At 44.5% G+C, this 23,409-nt stretch overlaps 5 protein-coding genes across 5 annotated transcripts, besides 14 other annotated features; 3 read left to right on the plus strand and 2 right to left on the minus strand.

The window, feature by feature from the left end:
* Nucleotides 1–1,362: 1,362 nt before the first annotated feature.
* On the minus strand, nt 1,363–3,041 carry EKO05_0010504 (uncharacterized protein; the record flags this gene model as incomplete). Its single annotated transcript, XM_038943118.1, has 2 exons — nt 1,363–2,331; nt 2,382–3,041. 2 exons carry the CDS (start codon nt 3,039–3,041, stop codon nt 1,363–1,365), a joined length of 1,629 nt encoding a protein of 542 aa, XP_038794171.1.
* A 1,103-nt stretch (nt 3,042–4,144) lies between these two features.
* On the minus strand, nt 4,145–5,416 carry EKO05_0010505 (uncharacterized protein; the record flags this gene model as incomplete). Its single annotated transcript, XM_038943075.2, has 3 exons — nt 4,145–4,487; nt 4,539–5,145; nt 5,194–5,416. The coding sequence occupies 3 exons, from the start codon at nt 5,414–5,416 to the stop codon at nt 4,145–4,147; spliced, it is 1,173 nt and encodes a 390-aa protein (XP_038794170.2).
* Nucleotides 5,003–5,175: a mobile genetic element.
* Nucleotides 5,417–8,876: 3,460 nt separating the features above from the next.
* Nucleotides 8,877–9,587, plus strand: EKO05_0010506 (uncharacterized protein; the record flags this gene model as incomplete). The annotated part of the gene is made up of 1 exon (XM_038947057.1): nt 8,877–9,587. The coding sequence occupies one exon, from the start codon at nt 8,877–8,879 to the stop codon at nt 9,585–9,587; it is 711 nt and encodes a 236-aa protein (XP_038794168.1).
* A 3,050-nt stretch (nt 9,588–12,637) lies between these two features.
* On the plus strand, nt 12,638–13,446 carry EKO05_0010507 (uncharacterized protein; the record flags this gene model as incomplete). The annotated part of the gene is made up of 3 exons (XM_038943122.2): nt 12,638–12,826; nt 12,881–13,184; nt 13,244–13,446. 3 exons carry the CDS (start codon nt 12,638–12,640, stop codon nt 13,444–13,446), a joined length of 696 nt encoding a protein of 231 aa, XP_038794165.2.
* A 66-nt stretch (nt 13,447–13,512) lies between these two features.
* Nucleotides 13,513–14,003, plus strand: EKO05_0010508 (uncharacterized protein; the record flags this gene model as incomplete). Its single annotated transcript, XM_059637767.1, has 2 exons — nt 13,513–13,564; nt 13,615–14,003. 2 exons carry the CDS (start codon nt 13,513–13,515, stop codon nt 14,001–14,003), a joined length of 441 nt encoding a protein of 146 aa, XP_059493750.1.
* Nucleotides 14,004–14,367: 364 nt separating this feature from the next.
* Nucleotides 14,368–14,486: a mobile genetic element.
* Nucleotides 14,484–14,504: a tandem repeat.
* Nucleotides 14,488–14,561: a mobile genetic element.
* Nucleotides 14,562–14,613: a mobile genetic element.
* Nucleotides 14,608–15,124: a mobile genetic element.
* Nucleotides 15,125–15,126: 2 nt separating this feature from the next.
* Nucleotides 15,127–15,258: a mobile genetic element.
* Nucleotides 15,211–15,979: a mobile genetic element.
* Nucleotide 15,980: 1 nt separating this feature from the next.
* Nucleotides 15,981–18,382: a mobile genetic element.
* Nucleotides 16,490–16,516: a tandem repeat.
* Nucleotides 17,620–17,673: a tandem repeat.
* Nucleotides 18,383–23,104: a mobile genetic element.
* Nucleotides 22,948–22,981: a tandem repeat.
* Nucleotides 23,105–23,409: part of a mobile genetic element that runs on past the window's edge.

Here is a 23,409-nt window from a genome sequence, read left to right on the forward strand (position 1 = left end):
AACACGTTCACACAAGCTACTGGAAAGAGACCGACGAGGACAGAGTAAGCGAGGATCTGCAACTCGACGCTGTAGAGTAATGATGTAGGAAATATTTAAAGATGAATAAAAAGGTAATAACTTAGGTCACGTATAACCAAGTACAGATTACATCTACTATTTTACTACAGAAACAATTACATGAGTATGAATTCCAAGATTACAAAGCTACCAAAAAGACAAATAAGGATAGAGTAAGTAAAAACATAAGTATCAAATCACTCTCACCATCTCAAAACAAGAAACATTGCACCAAGATAGCTGATACCAAGAAGACAGAGCTAACAGAAAGAGACCGACGAGAGCAAGGCGAGCGAGGTTCTGCAACTCGACGCTACAGAGCAACGACACAGTACTAATGCTAGGGTTAAGAAAGATGTGTGTTGTGCACAAGTGTAGATATCTCTTGGTGTTCTTATATAGAAGATATAACCTGTCTTTAAAGTATAGATAGCTAGGTATATATAGGTTAGTCTGTTAAGTATATATATACATGCGCTCTTTATACCTTGTTACTTAGCACGCTTACTGTAGTAGAGAGGTACAGGCTTGTAAGTCTGTATAGTGTTATCCTCCTCACTGTCAGCGCCTTGTAATGCCTAGATTATAGCCTTCTTCTATAGTATATTCTTCTGTTAGTGTAATTCTAGGGTTAAGAGAGATGTGCGTTATATTTAAGTGTAGATATCTCTTAGTAATGTTATATAGAAGATATAACCTCTGTCTTTAAAGTATAGATAGCTAGGTATATATAGTTTAGTCTGTTAAGTATATATACATGCTTTATACCTTGTTACTTAGCACGCTTACTGTAGCAGAGAGGTACAGGCTTGTAAGTCTGTATGGTGTTATCCTCCTCACCGTCAGCGCCTTGCGATGCCCGGATCATGGCCTTCTTCCGCGTCATGTTCTCCTGTCGGCGCGTGCAATCAATATCGCTGTCCGTTGGTGTGGCGCTCCTTTCGTGATGTCCAAAGCCAGCTACTTGCGGGCCGGGCGTCATGTAGTCATCGAGTGGAATCACACGCGACGGAATGCATCGCCGGTGGTAGTTGGAACCAAGCCACCCATGGGCAAGGCTGCTGCTGAACTTGCAGTTGCTGATTCGGAGCTTGGGCCAAGTGCCGTTGTTTCAGCTGATGGTTGCCAGTGTTGCGGAGGTACTTAGCAAAGCCTACGAATCGAGTACGGACTACAACACACATGCCCCTTGCCTACAACACTTTGTCGATGGAGAGACTGACCAGTAGGAACTCCTTCTCCATGTCTGGTTCTTCTCTGTCTGGTTCCTCTCTATGTCTGATTCTTCTGTCTGGTTCTTGTCTATTTCTGGTTGAGCTTCCTGGGCGTCCTCGGTGTAGTAGGCGTCTTCGGAGGCGTGCTGAGAACAGGAGCAGGCGCGAGCTTCCTCGGCGCGCCATGCACCGTCGGCGCGGCATTGTTGTCGTACTCGTACCACACGCCGCGAATGCGCCTGTTCAGCTTCCTGGGCGCTGGGCTGATCCTGTTCGCCATGGCACTGGTGAAGGACGGCGGTGGAGTGGACTGTACACTCGAGGTCTCTGAGGCAGATGCCGCTGGTGGTGAGGCTACGGTCATGTGGTCGACCGAGGTGCTGAGGGTTTCAATAGTGCGCACCATGGCTTTGCAGGTCTGTGCGAGCTGGGCCTGGCTGCCGCTCAAGCTCTGGATCTGGGCGGTCGTTGCCTGCAGGACGTGTTTGACCTGCTCGTGTGACTCGAAGGAGGTGTTGGAGAGGGCAATGTAGTGCGAAGCGTTCTGGTCGATCAGGGCCTGGAGCTTGGCCTGCGATTCGGCGAGCGCCTTGATCTGCGTGCTGTTGCTCTCGTTGATCTCCTGCATGCGCTGGAGGCCGGCGGACTGGGCGACGGACAGGGCGTGGATGTGCTCGGCGCTGCTCTCGACGACCGAGGAGAGTCGCTCCAGCTTCTCGGCCAGGCTGTCGACGGCCGTGCTGGCAGGCTTCTCGGCGGCCGGCTGTGCTTGGGGCAGAGGAGCGCGGGCGACCAGGTGGCCGGTGGTGCCCTGCAGGGGGATGACGGGCGTGGCGCAGTTGGACCTGTCCTGGGAGGTGAAGAACCACTTGCTGCGCAGCTCGAAGAACCTGGGGTCGTCCTGGATGGCCTGCATGTCGTCCGTCTTGAGGACGAAGAGCTGGGCGCCGGGACGAGTGGACTCGGGGTACGAGCGCTGCACGAGCGACCACCACTGGGCGCAGACGTCCGAGGTGGCGAAGGTGAGGAGGTACGGGGGCGAGTTTGCATAGTCGCTCTGTGTGTGGTGTCAGCCGGTGTGCCGTGGATGCGCGCTGTCCGGCCTACCTTGAGGGCATAGGCGTAGAAGAGGCTCTCCTCGCCGTTGTCTGCCGCGTTCAGCTCGCTGTCCTGGCTTCCCCGGCCGAGGGGGTGCCGGTAGGGCGACTTGGGCGGATGCAGCTCGCCGTTGATGATCAGGCCCTGGGCCAGCGACATGCTCGGCTTCTTGCGCGAGTGTCCTGCCGCCCTCTCGGGGGACCTCGTCTTGGGGGACCTCGTCTTGGGGGACCTCGTCTTGGGGGACCTCGTCTTGGGGGACCTCGTCTCGGGGGACCTCGTCTCGGGGGACCTCCTCTCGGGCAATCTCCTCTCGGGCGATCTCCTCTCGGGCAATCTCCTCTCGGGCGATCTCCTCTCGGGCAATCTCCTCTCGGGCAATCTCCTCTCGGGCAATCTCCTCTCGGGCGATCTCCTCTCGGGCAATCTCCTCTCGGGCGATCTCCTCTCGGGCGAGGTGCTCCTTGGCGTGTTCGTCTTGCTCTCGAACAGCGGCATCGAGGCGTCCATGAGGGCAGAGAAGTCGGGCATGCTCTTGGGCCTGCTGGACATGATGGACTCAGAGCGCGTGCGTGAGCGGCTGGCGACGGTGTTGGCGCTAACAAACGAGTAAGTGGACGGGAAAGTCGTGGAAGCAAACGACACGCGGCGGGAGTCTGTCTGCGACATGTCGTCTTCTATTGTACTGCGCAGAGACCGTTGCGCCGAAAATAGCAGACGCAGGGTGCGGACGTCCAGCTGGTTGCGATCCTTGTCAATGACCTCACGCTGGTGGAGCTGCGCCGAGATGGGCGCTGTTCATGCTCTCGAGTCTCAGGACACGGCCTTGCTGCGGATTCGGGCGACCAAGGATGCGCAGAGTGAAGCAAGGCAAAGTGCGGTGGCAGCTTCTATACGTGTCGCGATACAGCCGTTGCATGCTGTGGGCATGGCTAGCTGGCTAGCTGGCCTGCACTAGAACGCGGGACGCTGAGCGGGGGGACGACGCAGCATGACCTCAAGACGCGAGCTGCAGCTAGGAAGCACGCCACAGGGGCTCCGCGCCTGGCTCGCGCAGACTCAATGGCAGAGGCAACCACACAAGCGCAAGCAGAACGGGGCATTGGGGTGCCTACTGGGGACGCACACCCACTTTGTCACCACACACTCTGTCAGCTGCCCATCTGGAGAATGCAACAAAAGGGGATGATGTCACACAGCGCACGTGCTTCCGCGCGCATCTAGGCCAGATCCAGCAAAGACAGAAATAGCGGGTCCCGTGTCTCCACCTCGTATTGTATTTATTGTATTGGGGCCACGAACACTCCAAACCTCTGACATCCAGCAGCCAGTCAAGTTGGTTTTGTTGAGCGATGTTCATTTCAGGGATACACCCGACGACTACGGTACTTATCGCACGAAACCAATCACAACCTAAATCTTGGAGAGTGTAGTAAATATCTGTACGCTGCCAAGACGAAGCCATGAGTTATGAAACCTGATGTCGTGGGATCTACGCTCTTTCCTCCTAATCAATAACGCGTAGCCAGCACTTTCCATGCAATACCTGCGCTGTACAAACGCTTCTGCAGAACTCCGAGCAGCAACTCAGCCAATGCAACCCGGCCAACGCAACCCAGTCAACGCAACCCAGTCAACGCAACCCAGTCAACGCAATCCAGTCAACGCAACCCAGTCAACGCAACCCAGCCAACGCAACCCAGCCAACGCAACCCAAGCAGCTTCCCATCTTTACCGTGTCGTCAGAGATGTGCAACAAGCCATCCAAGCATCTACAGAGAAGAGGCGGGCGCAACACCAACCTTGACGTCAAAGTGTTCCATGCTGCTGAACCCACGCGCCCTCAGCCAGCCATCCGGAATCACAGGTACCTCCTCTGTCATCCAAGCTTCGGCGGCCTCGCGACGGAAGAAGATGTGGATCCAAGGTCGAGGGCCAGGAGCAGTGAGAGCAAGGAGTCGAGTTGACATGCTTGGGAAAGTCAAGGAGTGTGACGCAGGCCTGCGATGAATCTTGACAGAGGCCAGAGAGCGAGCGCGCAGGATCGTCCGCCACGTCGTATTCATAGTAGAGCAGCGGCGGTCGGGCTGCACGCGGCGACCAAAGAGACGGTAGCTGTGCATGTCAGTCTGGAAATAGAAAGAACATGGCCTAGAAGATACTCACAGATCCTTGGCTTCTCCGTCGCCGGTCGCGTTGTATTCGACTTGCATGTAGCGGCCGAACCCAGCCTCGATCTTGTACGAGTTTGCCCAAAGGTCGAGCAGCGGCCACACATCGACTCCCTCCGCAGATTTCTCGACGTCCTTGATCTTCTCGCCCACGGCAATCGTGAGGTTGCCTGTGAACGGCATGTCGATCTTGCGGTCCTTGGACGTGGGGAGACACTCCAGCAAGGCAGGCGCTTCCGAATAGAAGGTCTGGAGGTACTTGACCACCTCCACCAGGTCCATGCCGATCTCCTGCCTCAGCATGTACAGCGGACGGAACTCCTGACGAAGGAGACGGCTCACTTGGGTTAAGCCGAAGAACGGTCGATTGTTCTCGCGCACCAGTAGGGCAGGCTGAGCCTTGCTCTTGCTGGCGCGAACGTGACCACGGCGGCTGGCAGCAGGCACAGCATCGTCGTTCTTCTTGTCCGTGATGTCAGACGGCAACGTGCGCTGGCGGTCGAGGCGTGTGGAGGAGCGAAGAGAGGCAATGCGGGGTCGATGGACGAGGAGGGCTTGTCGCGAGCTTTGAGACATGCAGCCGTAGATCAAGTTGCGAATCTCTGCATTTTGTCAGTACAAAGACATGGACGTGCAAGGAGACAATGTACCTCCGGGCAGATCCATAAAACCTGTGGCCTTCCTGTCATCTGCCACAGCGTTCTGGATCTTGACAACAGCGGTCTTGGTCTTTGCCTTCTTAGGCGCGACCTTCTTGACACCTGATCTCTGGCTGTGCGTGCGGTTGGCAGGTGGAGCTCGGAGACGAGCAGACGGTTTCGGAGTAGCGACAAGAGTCTGCGATACTGGAAAGCCTGGCGAGGGCGGGATCATGGTACGTGGAAGAACATCATGTGGAGCCCCGGGTGTCGACGGAGGCGCGGAGAGAAGCTGCCTCTCTGCCTCAGCTGAGGGTGGTGGAGTTGTTGCGCGTTTGAGGCTGCTTGTGTCAGTATAACCCATCTCAAGGATAAGCAAACATTGATCAGAACCCACTCCATGATGTCAATCCTAGTCGTCCTTGAAGCTTGTGATACTGTGCGCGGGCGTCCAAAAAAAAAATCGACGGTGCGAGGTGGCAGAGCAATAGCAGCGACGGGCGCTCAAAGATATATGAACTCCACGGCACCGACCAAAGGGAGGGTGAGAGTGAGCCATCTGCACCACTGTGGCCACCGCAAAAAGCTCATCTGTCGCGACAATGTGGGGCGCAAACTGTCAGTCACCTTGGAAATCGTTGTCCAAAGTGGAGACTCAAGACCTCATGGCCAGTAAAGAGGACCGGACATGCTTAGGTGGCTTTGCGGAGTGGAGTTTGGCAGAGGTCACTGTTGTCGTATTTGCAGGTGAGAGAAGGTTGGAAGCCTGATTGCGTGGTGAGAGTTGACAAGTGTCGAACAGGCTTGATCCTTACAACTAACAACACCGCATAGGTGGTGCAGCGCAGGATGCAACAGTGTGGATGCGCTGAATACTAGATCTGGTGTCAGAAAGTTAGGAAATCGCGAAGAAGCTACGCAGTCACAAGGAAACGTGCAAAAGAGTTAGTAGCTGAGGGAGACACGCGCCAGCAGCAGAAAACACAACGTGGGGCTCAGCGATAATATCAGGCTCTAACCAAGGGCCAAACGGAAAACCCAGTCTTCTCATCAGGGTCTGATGGTTTTTGATTGCGCTGCAGGGCTGGATGTTACCCCATATGTGTTGACGTACAAAATGGGAGCATGAAGCCGGACAACGATAGTCGCTCACCAAAGACCTCGGAATCTGTTCAAGCTACAAGCAAAATCATGATCGCCAAGATGCCAATGCCTTGGTTGTTACATATGTGAGTGGACCTTCACCCTCAACAGTATCAACGCGCAGAGCCTCATCTGCGCGCTTTGCAACCGGTTTTCAATTCACGCTCTAGATAAGAGGGAATGTAGCTAGTCTCTCGCTTGCACGTAAAAACAGTCTAGTGTGCACGCTGACGAGAGTGGATTTGTTGCGTGTCATCACTTACTATTACAAACATCGACAGGCGTCGACAAACACGTACACAAGCTTAAATAGGCTGTTGAACTGCACATATGGGGAGCAGAAATCGAATGCGCAGATCCAGGTTTTGGGCTGGTCAAAACTCTTGTGAGATCTTGGCTTGTGGGCTGGGTCAGCTGAGAGCGGTACCAACGATTGCAATGATCGCTAACCATATATGAGTAGCGAAGATCTGAGACAGAGTCTCCCATAGAGTGCTCTGAGATTTCGTTTGTTGGGATTTCAAGTTCTACTGGGAGGATCGCTTTGACTGACCTAGTTTGCTAAGTGTACTTGAAGGCCAGATAGATGCTCACTGTACTGAGCACAACACGCTGCCGAGACCGTGAGTGGGCCCTTGCCAAAACGACAAGATCACCACATCAGCCGTTGATGGGCCCCGCTGTTGATCAAGGATACTGGTTGAAGAAGAGGGGTAAGGGTGCAGTGCCAGCAATTCCAACGTGTTCAGTGCGGAGGAGGTGGCCAGCTATGCTGAGGGTCTCGAAAATCCAGATTTCTAACTCTACTAGATTGCGTGGGTCTTGAGTCCCTTTACACACACATCTTCGCACTCATTGATCAGAGGCTTCCATTTGCGTTTGAAGCCATCGGGGGCATTCGTGGCACGACAAGCTCGTAGTTATGCCTTGGGGGGTACTTCGGTTTGTCGACAGCATCGAGCGAATCCATCTTCACACCCGAATTCATGTCCGGGGCCATCGAAAACGCCAACCCCACAAGACAGCAGGGCATAAGATGGCAGATCGTTCGCCCTGCCGGAGCCTTTTGAATTTGCCTCCTGGTACGATAGCCTTAGATCCTCAAACCTGTCTAGGTAGGTTGTATTACTGACAAGAGCACAGAGGCGCGAAATCTTATCTATGCCTTTGCGTCTTCGCATGCATCAGGAGAAAGATGCTGCGTTGTCCCATGCCTGCAACTCGCTCAGACGTGCCGCCAGCTTCGCCACGAATATCGGCCCATCTGCTTTCGATCATACGTCACGATCGACTGGAAAGACGTCCCCGCATATTTCAGAACGTTCTTTCCCACCAGGGGCGGAAGGATCTCGAACATCGACTTCGCACCCACGGGCATGACCGTGTTTACCAATACCTACTACAAGAGAACTCCAGAAAAAGTAGATGTCCAAATTGATCTCTTGCCGATCCTGATGGTGGGTCTTGTCGACAAATCATTTGAATGCAAATTCAGGTACGATCCAGGGTCACCGGAAGCAACAAACATGGATGCAGACATATATGCCATGATGACAGCCGATGTGAACACGATCCAAAAGCTGCTCACCCACCAACACCCAAATTGGCTCCGAGATGTAACGTCAGGCAGAGTCTCCAGTCTCCTGATATCCCACATTGGCACGAACGATTACCCTCGCGCGCAGTTCGTTTTCCAACCTACAAAGGAAGGCAGGGTCTCGTGCGGAATCACACGACGCAACCGAGTCAAGACAAACTCTTCATCTCCGCATCAGGCTGAGATTGGACAAAATCAACTGTTCCTCAATCCACATGCCTTGAGCGGGTACGTGGGGCATGTTGACCTTCGAAAGATCTTCGTTGAAAACGATTACATCTTTTTGTGGGACGTCAAATTGGATGACAGTCCTCAGCAGGAGGCAGAACTAGGCTTCTTTTTGGAATGATTTTGTCGGATTTGCTTTGTTTCCAAGTTTGCGTGTGAACATAGAGTGGTGGTGCGTATCCACTCAATGCCTTTGGATGCAAGGCTTGGAGCCGAGAGAGAGCACCTCTCACAGTACCTGAATTCAAGCAAACTCATTCGTGGCAGATGATTGGATTCATCCTCGACTGCAATATCACTCTTTGCTGAAGTGGATACGAGACTTTGACACCTGCGCTTGAAAAAGTCTTGGGCATGTTTTCGACCAACCCTCACCCTGATTATTATCGTTTATGGCTGTATACAAGATGCGGAACAACTTTCCAAATTGTGACAGGCGTTCATGCGAGGGTAATTTGGGTGGTCAACAAGTCTCGTGGAGTTGATAAAGGGGCGCCACAGGCGGTGATACCTTATGAAAGCAGGAAAAGGGGCTACTTCTAAACAGGCAGGTGCGAGTGTTAGCGTCGCAATCTAGTACTTGGAGGGCAACGGAGGATGTGAGTCAATGACGCGATCGACGACGATAACTTCGTGAGAAGGTGCTGCCAGATTACATGATGTTGCCTGATCTTTGCACATAAAACAACGGTATCTAAGACATCTCCGAGTCGATACTCGACCCAGAATGACATCACCAACATTATCTGCGCCGACTTTATACGCACGTTCAGACCTAAAAGATGACCCAAAATTGGTCACCCAGATAACTGACCTCGTTAATGAGGCTTTCTATCGATCGAAGCTCCCAGATCCAGTGAAATGGCGACAGGCCCGCGGGAGGCGATTTCCAACGAATGACCTCTACTTCGAGATGCTTGGACAAGAGGGCCTTGCAGTTGTCATCTTTGACAACGATGCAGCGGAAAAAAAAGCGGTTGCTGTCGCAGCTGCAGTGCCTTGGGAAGGTGGCTGGCAAAAGGAGGGCGCTGGAGTCGAGCATGGTTGGGAGTTCAAAGCAGTTGCTGTTGACGGCAGCTCCAAATACCTGCATCGAGGTCTTGCCGTGAAAATGTACAAGTTTCTGGAGCAATACCTGGTATCTCGAACCCAAGAGTATGGCGTCTCGACGAACGGAAGACAACTGGGCAAGAGAGACCAGTTGACGCTCTGGATCTTGGCAGCAGAGTGCATCAACGGCGCGTATTGGAAAAAGAGAGGGTATGAATTGGTTCGGCGGGGCACTTATGGGCCACCCACTTGGGGGTGTCAGACGAGTTTTGAGATGGTCGTGCTGCGGAAGAATGTGCCGCTTTCTGCTGCGGGGATGGATCACCCTACCGAAGTCGCAAAAAGCATGGAAGAGCTGTCTAAGAGGGATATGGTGAAGGTCAATTAAAATTATCTCCCCGCAACCACAAGACCCAGACGCCGCACGCCGTCGTCTAAAAGACTGTCTAGCGGTCGTTAGAAAAATCTTTGCACGGAGGAACCGATTCCGTTTGCAAGACCATGCAAAGGCCGGACCAAGACAGGTTATCGTGGCCCAATTGCACGCCATTCGAGGGATGCAGTAACCCGTTCAAGTCGGTCAAGGGCGTTGTAGTGGCGGTGCACAAGGGCTCGATACTCATAATAAGCCAAGGTGCTGAATTACCTGCACCAGATCTCGAAATGATGGAGTGAAAGAGGCGGTTACTATAAGTTAGCAAGCTCATCAATGGTCGCAATCAAGTTCCCGCCTAGTTCTCGTGCTTTACAAAAGTTTCTGATCGAACATGGAAGAAGAACATTCCACTTCAAACCGGGAGATCACCTGGCACAGGTACACTAGATACCGATGCTCTACTCGAGGCAGCTCTCCCTGCTACTGTCGAGACTATTTGTCCAGATCTGGAACCAGACAAAGACACCAGCAATGACGGATATGACGAAGACGGCGACAAAGAAGTTAAAAAAAAGCACGTGCTGAGAGGCTTCGTGAGACTGGGAGATGGCTAGTTTATGTGAAGGACTTCACCATCTTCTTGCCCTATGTTTTCCCCCGAATAGACGGGAGAGTACAAGTCTGCTTGGTTGTTTGCATCACGACAATGATTGTGGAGTGCGTTTTGTAAGCTGTTATACCATACGTGCTCGGTATCATCGTCGATAAAGTCACATCAGGAGCTGCGCCCACACTAGAGCTTCTCATGCTTCTAGCCCTGGACATTGTTTACGCCCCATCCAGCATCGGCCTTGTGCAACAACTGTCGAAGATACCCATTAAACGATTCTTGTACAAGAGATCGACCAATGCTGCTTTCAATCATGTTATGGCGCAATCCGTCGATTTCCATTCCACGCAAGACTCAGCCGAAGTCATGGAGGCTATTGAGCAAGGCAGGATACTGGGCGACGACTTTGAGTAAGCGGTCATCAACATCGCCCCAATTTTGGTATGTACTATTGTCGCATGTTTTATCTTCTAAGCTTGATACTGCTGTGGCGACGGTTCTGCTTGAAGCATCCATTGCCCACATAGTCGCGGAAGCGTGATCATCAAGACTCAAAACGGATGACCAAAAGGAAACCCACAAAAAGGGAGCGACTGGAAACATGAAAGACGCATTAAGCAGTGCGAGTTTGGCATACTGTTACCTGCTTCAATTAACTCCAACACGAAGCTGGGATTGTTTGACCGCAGTTGCTGAACACATGAAGGCAAAAATGCGATTTGAGAGAAAGCAAGTGCTGATTGAGGCTCTGGTGGAATTTCTAGTACCTGTTACTTTTTTCGTCGTTACGTATCTAGCTCCCCAACGCATTAGTGCTGGAAGTGCATCTCTGGGTGACTTCGTCTTCTTTATGACATACTGGGAGGCTATTAGGTACCCACTTAAGTTTTTGACAAACCACCTTTGATGTTTAGTGAGCGACTTCGTCGACGCAGAAAAGCTCCCTCTACTCCTGAAGACTAAGCCTTAAATCACAAAGGCGCCTGATGCTGTGCGACTACCAGCGTGGGAGGGAGATGTTTAATTCGACAGTGTATCTTTGATGTATGATGAAGGCCGCTACACACTTCCCGATATCTTATTTATTGCTTTGTCCCACCAACCTATCGCGCTTGTTGGTTAAAATGGTGCTGGCAAGTCTTTATATCTGAAATTGTTGTTGCGATTGCACGGCATCGCCTCTGGCAGTGTTAGTATTAGTGGCCTTGATGTTCGCACTGTCGCACTCTGCTCTCTGCGAGACTGTGTTAGTGTGATACCGCAGAGTTCCATGTTTTTAATACATTGATTATAGAAAATGTCCGCTACGCGCGCAGTGCAGCAACTGACGACGAAGTACCTTCCATTTGTTGTGCGGCAGCTATTCACGACATCATCATGAGCTATCCCAACGGCTATGACAAGCAGGTTGGCGAACGTGGCCTAAAGTTGTCGGGCGGCGAAGCACAAAGGCTAGCTATTGCCAGGGCATTACTGGAGAACACGCCAATCGTGCTACTGGACGAGGCAACAAGTGTTGTTGGCACAATGACGAAGAAAAAGATCAAGAGCGCTTTGGGAAAGCTGGCAGAAGGAAAAATTGTTCTTGTTATTGCGCATCGTTTGAGCACTGTCGTGCATGCAGATCGGATTCTCGTTTTGCATGAGTGAAGTATCGTCGAAAAAGGGCGACACGCAGAATTGTGCAAGAACAAGGGCGGATACTGGGATCTCTGGAAAGAAGCTTGAACGCTTCATCGGCCTCGCAATAATTGAGTGATGAAGCCTTCTCTCTCTTGCATTCACTGTTGCAGCGGTATTGACACACTATCTACCCGCACTGGTGAGCAGGAACCATCGCTCTTACGTCGTCTGCACTGAGAGGGGGCAAGCTTTGTAAAAAAAGCACTTGTGTCGGAATTCGGGACAGCTGTCGCGTTCTTCGCATTCGCCGATCTGGATCTCCGGCGGGTTGTTATTATAGGTACCGTGCTAGCGGTAGATGAGGCACTTCCCGCCGGCAGCTCCACATCTGAAGATCTTCGGACCCACCGTACAGGGGACTTGCGTCGCCTGTTTAGGAAGACAAACAGCAAAGTATGACTTAAGGTTCAGCAGGGGAATTTTGCATGGATCTTAGCGGATCAAAATCGATTAGTTTGCACCTAGACCTCCGCCGACAATCGATGGTGTCGAATCCTTAACCATGGCTTACTCGCTACACACGGCAGATGTCAGTTTCCCTGCATATGGTCCTGACTCTCTTCCCACCGTCGAGCTGGTTCTATGGTGGTTCTAGTCGAACGACTCAGCATTTCCCGCTAGAACTCACGTCCAAGGCTGACATCGGCCAAACCATTTTTAGTGCTGTCATGACCTCCCGCAGAACAAATACAAGGAAGAGATCGTCTTCTCAAGTATCTTTCCATCATCCTGTTGGGTATTTGTTGTTGGAGGTTGTCCTAAATTCACGATGTCTGCGCCCTCAGTTGATATCGATCCCTCAGCAAGATTGATTACACCTAATGGACTACCACTTGCTATCATTGTGATCTCAGTCATCTTTCTCAGTCTGTCCCTAGTCACTGTGTCCTTGAGGACCTACATCCGCCTCAAGAAAGGCACTTATGGTCTCGATGATGCATTCATGACGATCGGAAGGGTACGTTCACCGTCAGGAGCTTTGGAGGAAAACAATGCTGACGCAGTGCGACAGATCGTTTATATACCAGTTGTAGGGTTGGCAGTATACGGATGCCTTGTTGGCCTCGGCAGGCTGAACGAAGATCTCAACGCATGGCAGCAGGCTGAAGCTGTCCAGTACTACGCCATCTGGATCTTGCTGTACGTTGTCGCGCTGGCGACAATCAAGTCGTCTGTGTGCATCACTATCCGACGGATTGGTTCGATTAAAAAATCATACAAATTGACAGTCTGGGTTCTACTGGCAGTGACATGGGCCTCGTTTCTTGTCACCTTCCTTGGCACCTTACTCTACTGCCAGCCAGTTCGTTCTTTGTGTTAGTTGAACTAAAAGCACATGCTAAAATCAAGGAAAATACTAACACTGCCCGAACAGGGACACCCGCATTGATTACTAGTGGTCAGGGCAGCTGTGCGCCCGTCGATGTTTTTATCATCATAGCGCACACCGCTACGGTCTCCACCATCCTGACTGACATGGCTCTTGTCATCGTTCCTGCTGTTATTCTGTGGAACACGCAAATGAAAAGACATGCAAAGATCCAGGCATTTGGGCTTCTGTCGTTCGCTTCTATGTAAGTCTGGTCCCATGGTTTAAAATCAAATTCACCGGTACTGATACATAAAAGAGCCTCAATCATTACTATGGTTCGAATTCCCTACGTCAACAAGTTTGAGAGTCAAACCAATCTTCCTTGTAAGAGAGTTTCAGCCTGTGGAAAAACCATCGCAACTGACCTTTCTCAGTCTGGGTCTCCTACATCATTCTTTGCTCCAACGTCGAAACCGGCATTGGGTGTTTTGCATCATCAATTCCTTCGCTGCGTCATGTCTTCCGAAAGGAGAGCAATGGCAGCTCCGACCCCAGTAGTAGGCGCCACATATCGGCTGGTAGTAAACTCATGACTCCAGGTGCCAGTTCCCGCCGACCCAAAATCTGCGATAGTTTCCGCAATCCTACCGATATCGGATTCAGCTTATCAGCTGTACATCATGGACGCGCAGAAGATACATGGGAGCGTCTGCAAGACGGAGCGTCAGACAAGAGTGATACTCCAATAAACCACAAGGGTATCTACGCTGAGCGCACCTACGCAGTCGATGTCGAGTCAGCTGAGGGGCATAGACAATTCTAGTTATAGACCCTCGAGCTGTTCGTACAGGGAGTCTTTAGTTTCCAATGCTAACAAGCACAGAGAGAATGCCATCGCTGCTATTATGTGCAACTCTAATGTACAGCGTACGAACAAGATAGAGACTAGCCGCATACGCATCTAGTAAAGATTAATTAGATTTTATAGGAACACAAATTTCAAAGATTATGGTAGGAAGTATGTCGATTTACATATAAGTTCTGTCTCATATCATATCCACTATTTTGTCATGTGCCCATGAGCGCACAATCTATACCAAACAGCAATGGGGGCAGCCTCCCTTGAACTTAAGGGTAGAAATGTAGCCTTTTTTCCCAAGTACTAATTCAACCGTTGGTAGCCAGTCTGTCAGGCGCTGGGCCCGGAGGTACCTCTGCCAGTCTTGGCGAGCTACTATAGGGCTAGTCAGCCCAGACTATATAAAGGTGTTAGAGGTTATTGCTAATACACTAGTAATTAGTCTTGATTGATTGATTGATTGATAAGTTTAACATCCTGTGTGAGTCTAAGACTATATAAGACGAGAGTTGTTAAGCTACTTGTCAGATTGAATGGTAATGGTAATGAGTTGATGATAATGTATTAAATTGTTACGATCCTGTGCCAGGGCACAGCACAAACATAAGTACCAGCCAACCAAGACCCCTGACTCCGCCCTGAAGGAACGAACAGTGGAGAAGGACAGAACAGAAAAGGGTTGTCACGTGACTGCTTGTTAACAAGCATAACACACGTAACTGCTTATTAACAAGCACAACATATATAACTACTTATTGATAAGTATAGTATAATATGCTTGTCTATAAGCACCCTTATATATTTTATTAGACTAACTCTAGTTACTTGTTAATAAGCACTATATCTCCTTAGTATATAGTTAGTAGGAACACAACCCTTATAGTTTGTGTTTAACCTTATTAATTAAGTTTGTCTTTAAAATCTTAACCTGCTCTTAAACTAGACAGTCTACTCTGTACTATTTATTGCACCCTATCTTTACAAGCTTAACTTAGTTAATAACCCTAACTAATCTACAAGTACTTATCCCTAAGAACCAATAGAATTAGTACTTACGGTCTTTAACTAAAGTACGACTTCAACATAAATGTTCTGTTCTTGCTCTATGTAAGGGTGATTTTTGTCTTATCTAGGTTTTAGTAGGGGCCCCTGCACGGTTTCTTAGCAGGTATATCGCCTAACTTATTTCTCCAATACCTTTTATTTAACAACTTCTTTATAGTTTATGTACTTAGGTATAGTATATACGCAGGCTTTACCTATAGTACTACACGTATTACACTTGTGTAGTGTTGTAGGGTGTTTATCTGCATATATTTTGCATATATTGCTATTTAGGCACCTGTTCTCTATATGTCTAAATTGCTAACATTCTTAGCATTGTGTAGTAGAAGGTGTAGTAATAAACCTTTCTGCTCTTATGCTAGCTTCTATTAGGTATAGTCTATTCTGTGTAGCTTGTTAAGCTTTATTTTCTATTGCAAACGCTTCACAGACAGATCCTAGTTATTGCTTTTATCTCCTTTTGTAGCTTGTTAGCTAGAATAGGTTTCCTACTATAGTTAGGTCCTTTTTAAAGGTAGTTATTTCTAGCTTAAGCACCTTTAGGTCCTAGTTTATTTCTAGGGATGTAGGGATGTTGTATAGTATTACTTTGTGCCATAGTTTTTTTAGAAGGGCTTTCTTATAGGTAGTAACTAATTGCCAGATTACTTAGTTTTTAAGTAGGTATTTTGCTGTAAAGGAGGGTGTAGTAGTAAGAAAAATATATTTCCTTCTGCTTAGGCTAGTAGAAGTAATTTTAGGGAGTCTTACTCCTTTATCTATAAAGGCCTTATTAAAAGTGTTATGCATTTAAAGGGGAGTAAAAAAGGGTGGTTCTTGTTCTTGTGTAAGAACTAGTTAGCGTACGCTTAGGGAGTTCTTTATAATAGTAGGTTGCTGTCAGATTGGATGGTAATAGTAATGAGTTGATAATGATGTACTAATGTTCTGTTGTTGTTCTATGTAAGGGTGATTCTTGTCTCATCTAGGTTCTAGTAGGGGCCCCTGCACGGTTTCTTAGCAGGTATATTACCTAACCTATTTCTCTAATACCTTTTATTTAACACACCCCCTTAGCTTAGAATCCTATTATAAGCTGCGCAAACTAGTTAATAAACTCTTTAATGTAAGGTCCTCTAGTTGCTCTTACATCTTCTTAAGCAGGATATCCCTTAATATACCCCTCTAGCCCTTAACAAGCCCTAACTAATAAAGAGACCTAGCCTATTTGCTAATTAGTAACAACTTTATAAATCTATCTGCAATTATGTTATTAAATAGGATATATTCTACTTTAATAATTTTACAGTTTACTTCTTATTATAACTAGTAGTTATGTATATTAATATGCTAAAGTTTAGTCTATATCTTAGTAATATCTGTAGTAACTAGACGTATTGTCTGCATATTATTATATTTAATTGTTATTATTAGATTGCTTAGGGTTACCTAAAGCTCCTTTAATAGTTAAGAGGTAAATATTACTTCCTTAGCTACTTAAGACAGGGCTAGGAGCTTAGCCCTAGTAGTTAATGTTGTAACAGTATCTTGTTTATTTGCTCTCTAGGCAATAAGTCCTCTAAATAGCTTAATAGCAAATCCTTAGGAACTCTTTTAGTCTACAGTGTTGTTAGCAAATATTATATTACTTGTAACTTTAAGTCCTTTACCCTGTCTAAAGTTAAGTAATAAATTCCTTATCTTCTGTAGGTACAGGAGCACTTAGTTAGTAGCATCTTAGTATTTATTACTTAGGTTAACTAGAAAGTGTGTGAGTTGCAATGTAGCAAACGCTATATTAGGTTAAGTAGTTACTGCTGCAAATAACAGGGATCTAATCTTTTGCTATTATTAATTAATCTCTAGTAGTTTAGCTAGACTGTTCCTAGGCTAATGTTTAATTCTAGATATTAGCGTATTATGCCTTACATCTTGTCTAGTTACTAATTAACTAATTTTATTAACGTATGCAGCTTATAAAAATTAAATTATCTATTACTGTCTATTACGTTAGACTTCTAAACTAAGGAACTATTAAAGGTTATCTCCTCTAGTGTACAGGTATTACTCCTATATCTGTTTAATAGCATTATCTACCTCTTATTTGTGCTTTAGGTGGTACGCAATTATAATGTTGTCTATATAGAAGAAGATAATTATTCTATCCTTAATTATACAGTATAGCTCTTATAGCACTTATTTAAATCTAATTCTAGCTAATATTACTATAAATACCTTCTACTATAGTAGAGAGGAGATGTAGAGTCTGTATAGGGCTTTCTATACCTTTAGTAAGGTGCCTATCTTCTAGTATCCTCTTAGTATCCTTATGTATATTTTGTAGTTAATAGATGTGTAGACAAACGTATTTATAACATCCTATTATTCTAGTTTAAGATTGTATTTTGCAGTAATTACTATTAGCATTCTAAGTAATTAGCCTATAAGTGTTACTGTATATATGTCTTATAACGTAATATTATATTATTAGTCTCCTCTAACTATAAGCCTTACTTTATACTTATTAGGGTAGTAGTATTTATTATACTTATATATATAGACCTACATACATTTAAGTATTTATTATCTAGACTTCTAAACTAGAGCTACTAGAACTTTAGTCTATAACTCTATTTATTTATAGCTTTATAGGTATTTGTTTTCTGCTTATTTAAACATTTTATAGAGAGGGTGCTCCTCTATCTTTAAGTACGCTGCAGGTAATAGCAGGAGTTGTTCTAATGCAGTTTAAATCCCTTTGCTATAATCCTCTTTAATTAAGCTTTATTAAAAGGTTTTCCTTTATATTAACTAAGGTGTTCTGCCTTAGTACATGCTATAAATGCAGCTGCCTACAGCGTTGTTACAGACGTTCCTTAGTCCTGTTTAAGTTAGTCTGTTGTCGTATTATAGCTTATCTATTTAGTTAGGAATGCTACTAGCAGAGGAGTTAGTAGAGGCGTTAGGTATGCCTCTACAATCTTCCTACCTTAGTAATATTAGGGTTGTTTAGCACGCAGAGTATCCTTCTATATTGTCTTATTCTTATAAAACGTTTTAGTTTTAGGTATATAGCTCTATATAGCTAGGATTCTAACTATACTAATCTAAATTATAATCTTCTTTAATATATTATATATAAGGTTATCTATATTATCCTCTATTTTGCTATTAAATATTGTTTCTTTATTAAACACTACATTATAGGTACTGATTACTTTAGCTATTAATAGGACCTAGATTTAGTATATGTTAGTAGACTGGTATCCTACTAAGTATCTAATCTATGCCTTTAGGTCTAACGTACTCTACGGGTAAGCGGATTAAACGGGTAAGCGGATCACTCTGCCAAGACCACACCAAACCTCCACCTTACCACGCAATGCCTCAACAACAACATCAATCTACGCCCTTAAGAGAAGCTGTAATACAGCTTGCGCTCTAGGCAATTAAACAAGACGCAACACTTACTCTGTAACGCGCTGCAGCTATATATAACGCGCCTTACAGCATACTACACGCTTAATACACAGAACAACCTACACAAGCTAATTATACGCCAGTTTAACAGATTATAGACTAGACTAAGGAGGACGTAATTACTAAGTACATCCTTAAGCTAGATGCACAAGGATTTGCCTCTTAGCTAGCTGCTGTAGCTAATATAGCTAATTCTTTGCGTGCTAAGCGTAATATAGGCTATGTTAGCATAAACTAGCCTAACACGTTTATTAAGCGCCGCCCTAACCTTAAAGTAAGGTTTAATCGCAAGTACAACTACAAGAGAGCCCTCTGTAAGAATCTAGAGATTATTAGGGGCTAGTTTAGGCTTGTAGCAAATGTTAAAGCTAAGTATAGCATCTAGGACAATAACACGTATAACTTTAATAAGACAGGCTTTATAATAGGCCAGATATTAACAGGAGTAGTTATTACAGGCTTAGAGCGTTAAGAACAGCTAAAGGCAGTGCAGTAGGGTAATTAAGAGTAGACAACGGTTATACAGGGCATTAATGGCACAGAGTAGGCTATTCTACCCTTTATTATCTTTAAAGGCCGCAACCACCTCTCTGCCTAGTATAAAGAGGACAATCTGCCCTATAACTAGGTTATTAGAGTCTCTAAGAACAGATTGACTACTAACAAGCTTGGTCTAGACTGGTTAAAGCACTTTAATGCCTATACAAAGACGCGCACCTAAGAAGTATACTAGCTGCTCCTTATTAACAGCCATAAGAGCCACAACTCCCTTAACTTCTAACAATACTGTAAGGAAGCAAAGATTGTTATACTGTGTATACCTCTACACTTATTTTACCTCTTATAACTACTAGATGTAGGTTGTTTTACCCCTCTAAAGAAGGTATATAGGCGCTAAGCTAAGAATCTTATATGTAACTACATTACTTATATTACTAAAACTAAGTTCCTACTATGCTTTATAGACGCCTATAAGGAGACATTTACTTCTAGTAATATCTAAGGAGGCTTCTAAGGCGCTGGAATAGTCCCCTTTGACCCAGAACAGGTTATAATGGGTCTTAATGTCCGCCTACGTACCCCACCACTACCTACTGTAGAAGATGAGCCCTGGCAGTCCCAAACCCTAAGCACTACCCTGCAATTAGGGTCGCAATTAACGCTGGTTTAAGAGAGGATTTAAAGGCATGCAAGCAGCTTACCAACTTTAATAGTTAAGGCCTTTAAAAAGCTTGCTAAAGGCGCAGCTATAGTAGCGCATAAGCTAGTGTTAGCTTAAAGGGAGATTACTAGGCTTTAAGCAGTAAATAAGGCTGCTATGCGACGTAAATCGCATAAAAGAAAGCAATTACAGCAGGAGGGAGTCCTAACAGCTAAGGAAGGCCTTTAATTAACTACTCTAACTAAGTTTAGGGCGCGTAGTAATAGTTAGAAGGCAAAGAAGCAAGTACGCGCTAAAGGAGGGGAAGTAACCTAAAGACGCTGTACAAAGTGCTATAATGTTAGACATAACTTACGTACATGTAAGAAGGCTGTAGAAGATGTTTCTAAATAATATTATATACTGCACTACTGTATATAAGGCTAAAGTAGGCTAATACGAGCTATAATAGGGTAGAAATTTAGTGTGGTCTTAGCAGAGTAATCTGCTTACCTGTTTAATCCGCTTACCCGTAGAGTACGTTAGTCTTTGTAGCCTTAATTTTCTTTAATAGGTGTTATTAGTTATAGTAAATGCTTTGCATCTGTATACTCTTAGGTAAGCCCTGTTTAGTTTTTAAGGTCTTGTAACTATGCTATTTATAGCAGCTATACGCGTAAAGAGTATTTTATATAGTAATTTCTACTTATTTAGATAATTTAGCGTCTAATTGTATAGGTATACTACTACTCTAGTAGTTTCTAGTAAGAGTTCCTATAGTAGATTTGCGTCTAGTTAAATTATACATACCTTCTCTTTTATTACACCCTCTAAGTGTTTCGCTCCTCTATTATAAGCTTATATGTCTAAAGCAGAAGGCTTAAGTCTTATTAAGAGGGACGTGCACTATCTCTTAACCTCTTATTTAACTATAACAATTTTATTATCTGTCTTAATTACCTTAAGTATAATATTAAACTGTTTCGTTAAGAACTAGACAAAGATCCTAAGTAGACAGATAATAAATCTTACAGGCCTGTTGTCCTTAAAGTAGAAGTTCCACACGCACTAAGAGTGTTATTAGGTAATAAGCATTTAACTCTTTTCTTTATTAAAGCTTCCTACTTTATACTTATAGAAGTCTTTAGCTATTTATTTACTTGAGCCTTTACTATTTAATTGTAGGGTTCTTTATATTTAACGCTTTAATTTTAATTATTTATATATGTTACATTACACTATTATAATAACTTTAATCTTTACCCTCTTATATTAATGTATAAGGTGCTTAATTACAGATAGTCCTAGATAATTAAGCCTCTTATGCTATATTTTAGCTGTTACTTTCTATAGTAATCTTCTATTATAATTTATACGCACGTAGAGTACTACTATAGCTATATTTAGTTATTTAATAACCTACTATCTAAAGCTTTCTATTAGGATTGCTATAATGTTGCTGTTTCTTTAACGTAGCATTGTTAGATCTTCTTAGTTATCCTACTATATTCCTTGTCTTTAGAGTAGCCTAAACAATACTAGGTTACAGAGGAAATCTAGGCACTATGCAACATTGTCTAAGCGTAGTACTTATTTGCCTTAAGATCCCTCTGCTAATATATTAACAGTACTATATCCTTATATCTAGACCTTAGAGTTCCTAGTCTAGATATAATCTCCTATTACTAGCTAGCGTACGTCTCTAAGTCTTAAGAGGTTATTATAGATATACGTAGTTAAGCTAGAATCTAAGAGAAATACCTTCTTTAATAGATATTATTAATTACTTCTGCTATATACTGCTTTTATACTACCTTTATTAACCTAAGTAATTTCTTAGCTATCTAGTTACTTAATAATCTTATCTAGTGTTTAAGACGTCTTAATAGGTAGAGTAATTAATTAAGAGTTTATTGTTGCTAGGTAGGGTTGCTTTAAACTAGTATTTAGTTTATTTACTATTCTGTATAAGTCTAGCTTATATTAGAGTTTATACTATACTAGCTTTATAATATATTAATTTAGTTTAAACTACTTAGGGGTTTCTAAATTTTTATTAATATAGTAATATTTACTAATGTTATAGCACTATTTATAAGCTAGACATATATCTACAGCTTCTGCTATATTCATTCTTTAGAATTGCTTATACTTATTACTAGACGCATTTATTTTACGCTTTAATTACCTTTAGTTTAGGGCTGCAGATAGCGCTCTAATTTGCATACTTAAGGCGTCCCTCTGTATGTTTAAGTTAGTTTTACTGCTTACTGTAAAGGCTCCACTATATGTTATAAAGGTAATTTTTATTCTACCTTATATTAAATAGGCTAGGCTTATATGCTTATAGAAGAGTTTTATTATCTATCTTCTTTCTATATTACTTAAGTTACTTCCTACACTAGTAAATGTTACTATCTATGCTAGGGTAATGCTTTAGACTGCTTTTAGGAAGTTATCTATAACTAGCTTGCTCTGTATTGTGTCCCCTATTTTAAGAGCTTCTACGCAAGTTAAAGCTTAGTTGTATCTGCTAAGCTATAGTTCCTAATTTTACAGGACTCTTATAGGCTTTAGTGCTTTATAGTACCTTTCTTATACCCTTCTAATCTTATTATTAAGATCTACTCCTACTGCTGCCTAGGTTTTTATAATCTAGGTCTATAGGGCACTATGTTTGTTAAAGCAGCTTACTTATAGATAAGGGCTAACTATAGTATTTAAGTGTTCTATTATTATAGCTATATATTTCTAATTATCTTAGTAGTTTTACTTATATATTTTGTATAAGTTAAATATTATTTTGAATTCTTACACGTTGCTGTTGTATACTTCCTTTCCTTCTACTAAGAGTTCTAAGTATTACATTAGGGTATTAGTTATTGCTATAAAGGTATTAACAGGGTTAATTAATTCTTATGTAGTTATGTGCGTATTACTCCTTATAGTTTGTGTTAAGAAGGATACCTAAGTGCTCCTTAGAGCAGAGGCTAGTTTGTATTCTAAGACAAGTAGAGGTTGTAGTTTAATAGGCTTCGCGCGCAGTTAAGTGTTGCCTTCTAGGTCTATAATATCCTAGATTTCTAGAGCTTTGTATTACATCTTAAGTTAGCTATACTAGAAGATCTATTTACTTAAGTTAGTAAGAATAACTGTTGGGTCCCTCTAGCTTTAGCTAGTTGCTATTTCGCTTGTTATTAGTGCTTATCGTAGCAGCAGTAAGGCTCTTAATTATTAGATTAGATAGTAATAGTAATAAGTTAATAATAATGTATTAATGTTCTGTTGTTGTTCTATGTAAGGGTGATTTTTGTCTTACCTAGGTTCTGGTGGGGGCCCCTACACAGTTTCTTAGCAGGTATATCGCCTAACCTATTTCTCCAATACCTTTCATTTAACAGTTGCTTCTTTTTTGTAACTGTTTGCTACTCTGTGTTCTTAGAGAGGTTAGCTAAAGCTGCAGATGCGTATAAAGTAGGGTAGGTAGAAGGTTAAACAGTTAGAGTCTTAGTAGCTAGAGTAGGTTTTAAAAGGAGTTTTGCCCTTGTTTCAATTAACTTTAATACAGTTTTAAGGTTTTATACTTAAGAAGCTAGGATAGAGAGGCCTTGTTTGTTTTTCCTTTTGTTTTCTGTATAGTCCCTAAAGAATTTAAGAAGGTCTAGGAGGTTTAATTGTTCCTTATTTAAGGTAGCCAGGGAAGAA

Source organism: Ascochyta rabiei, chromosome 19 (genome assembly GCF_004011695.2).
Source record: "Ascochyta rabiei chromosome 19, complete sequence".
NCBI lineage: Eukaryota > Fungi > Ascomycota > Dothideomycetes > Pleosporales > Didymellaceae > Ascochyta > Ascochyta rabiei.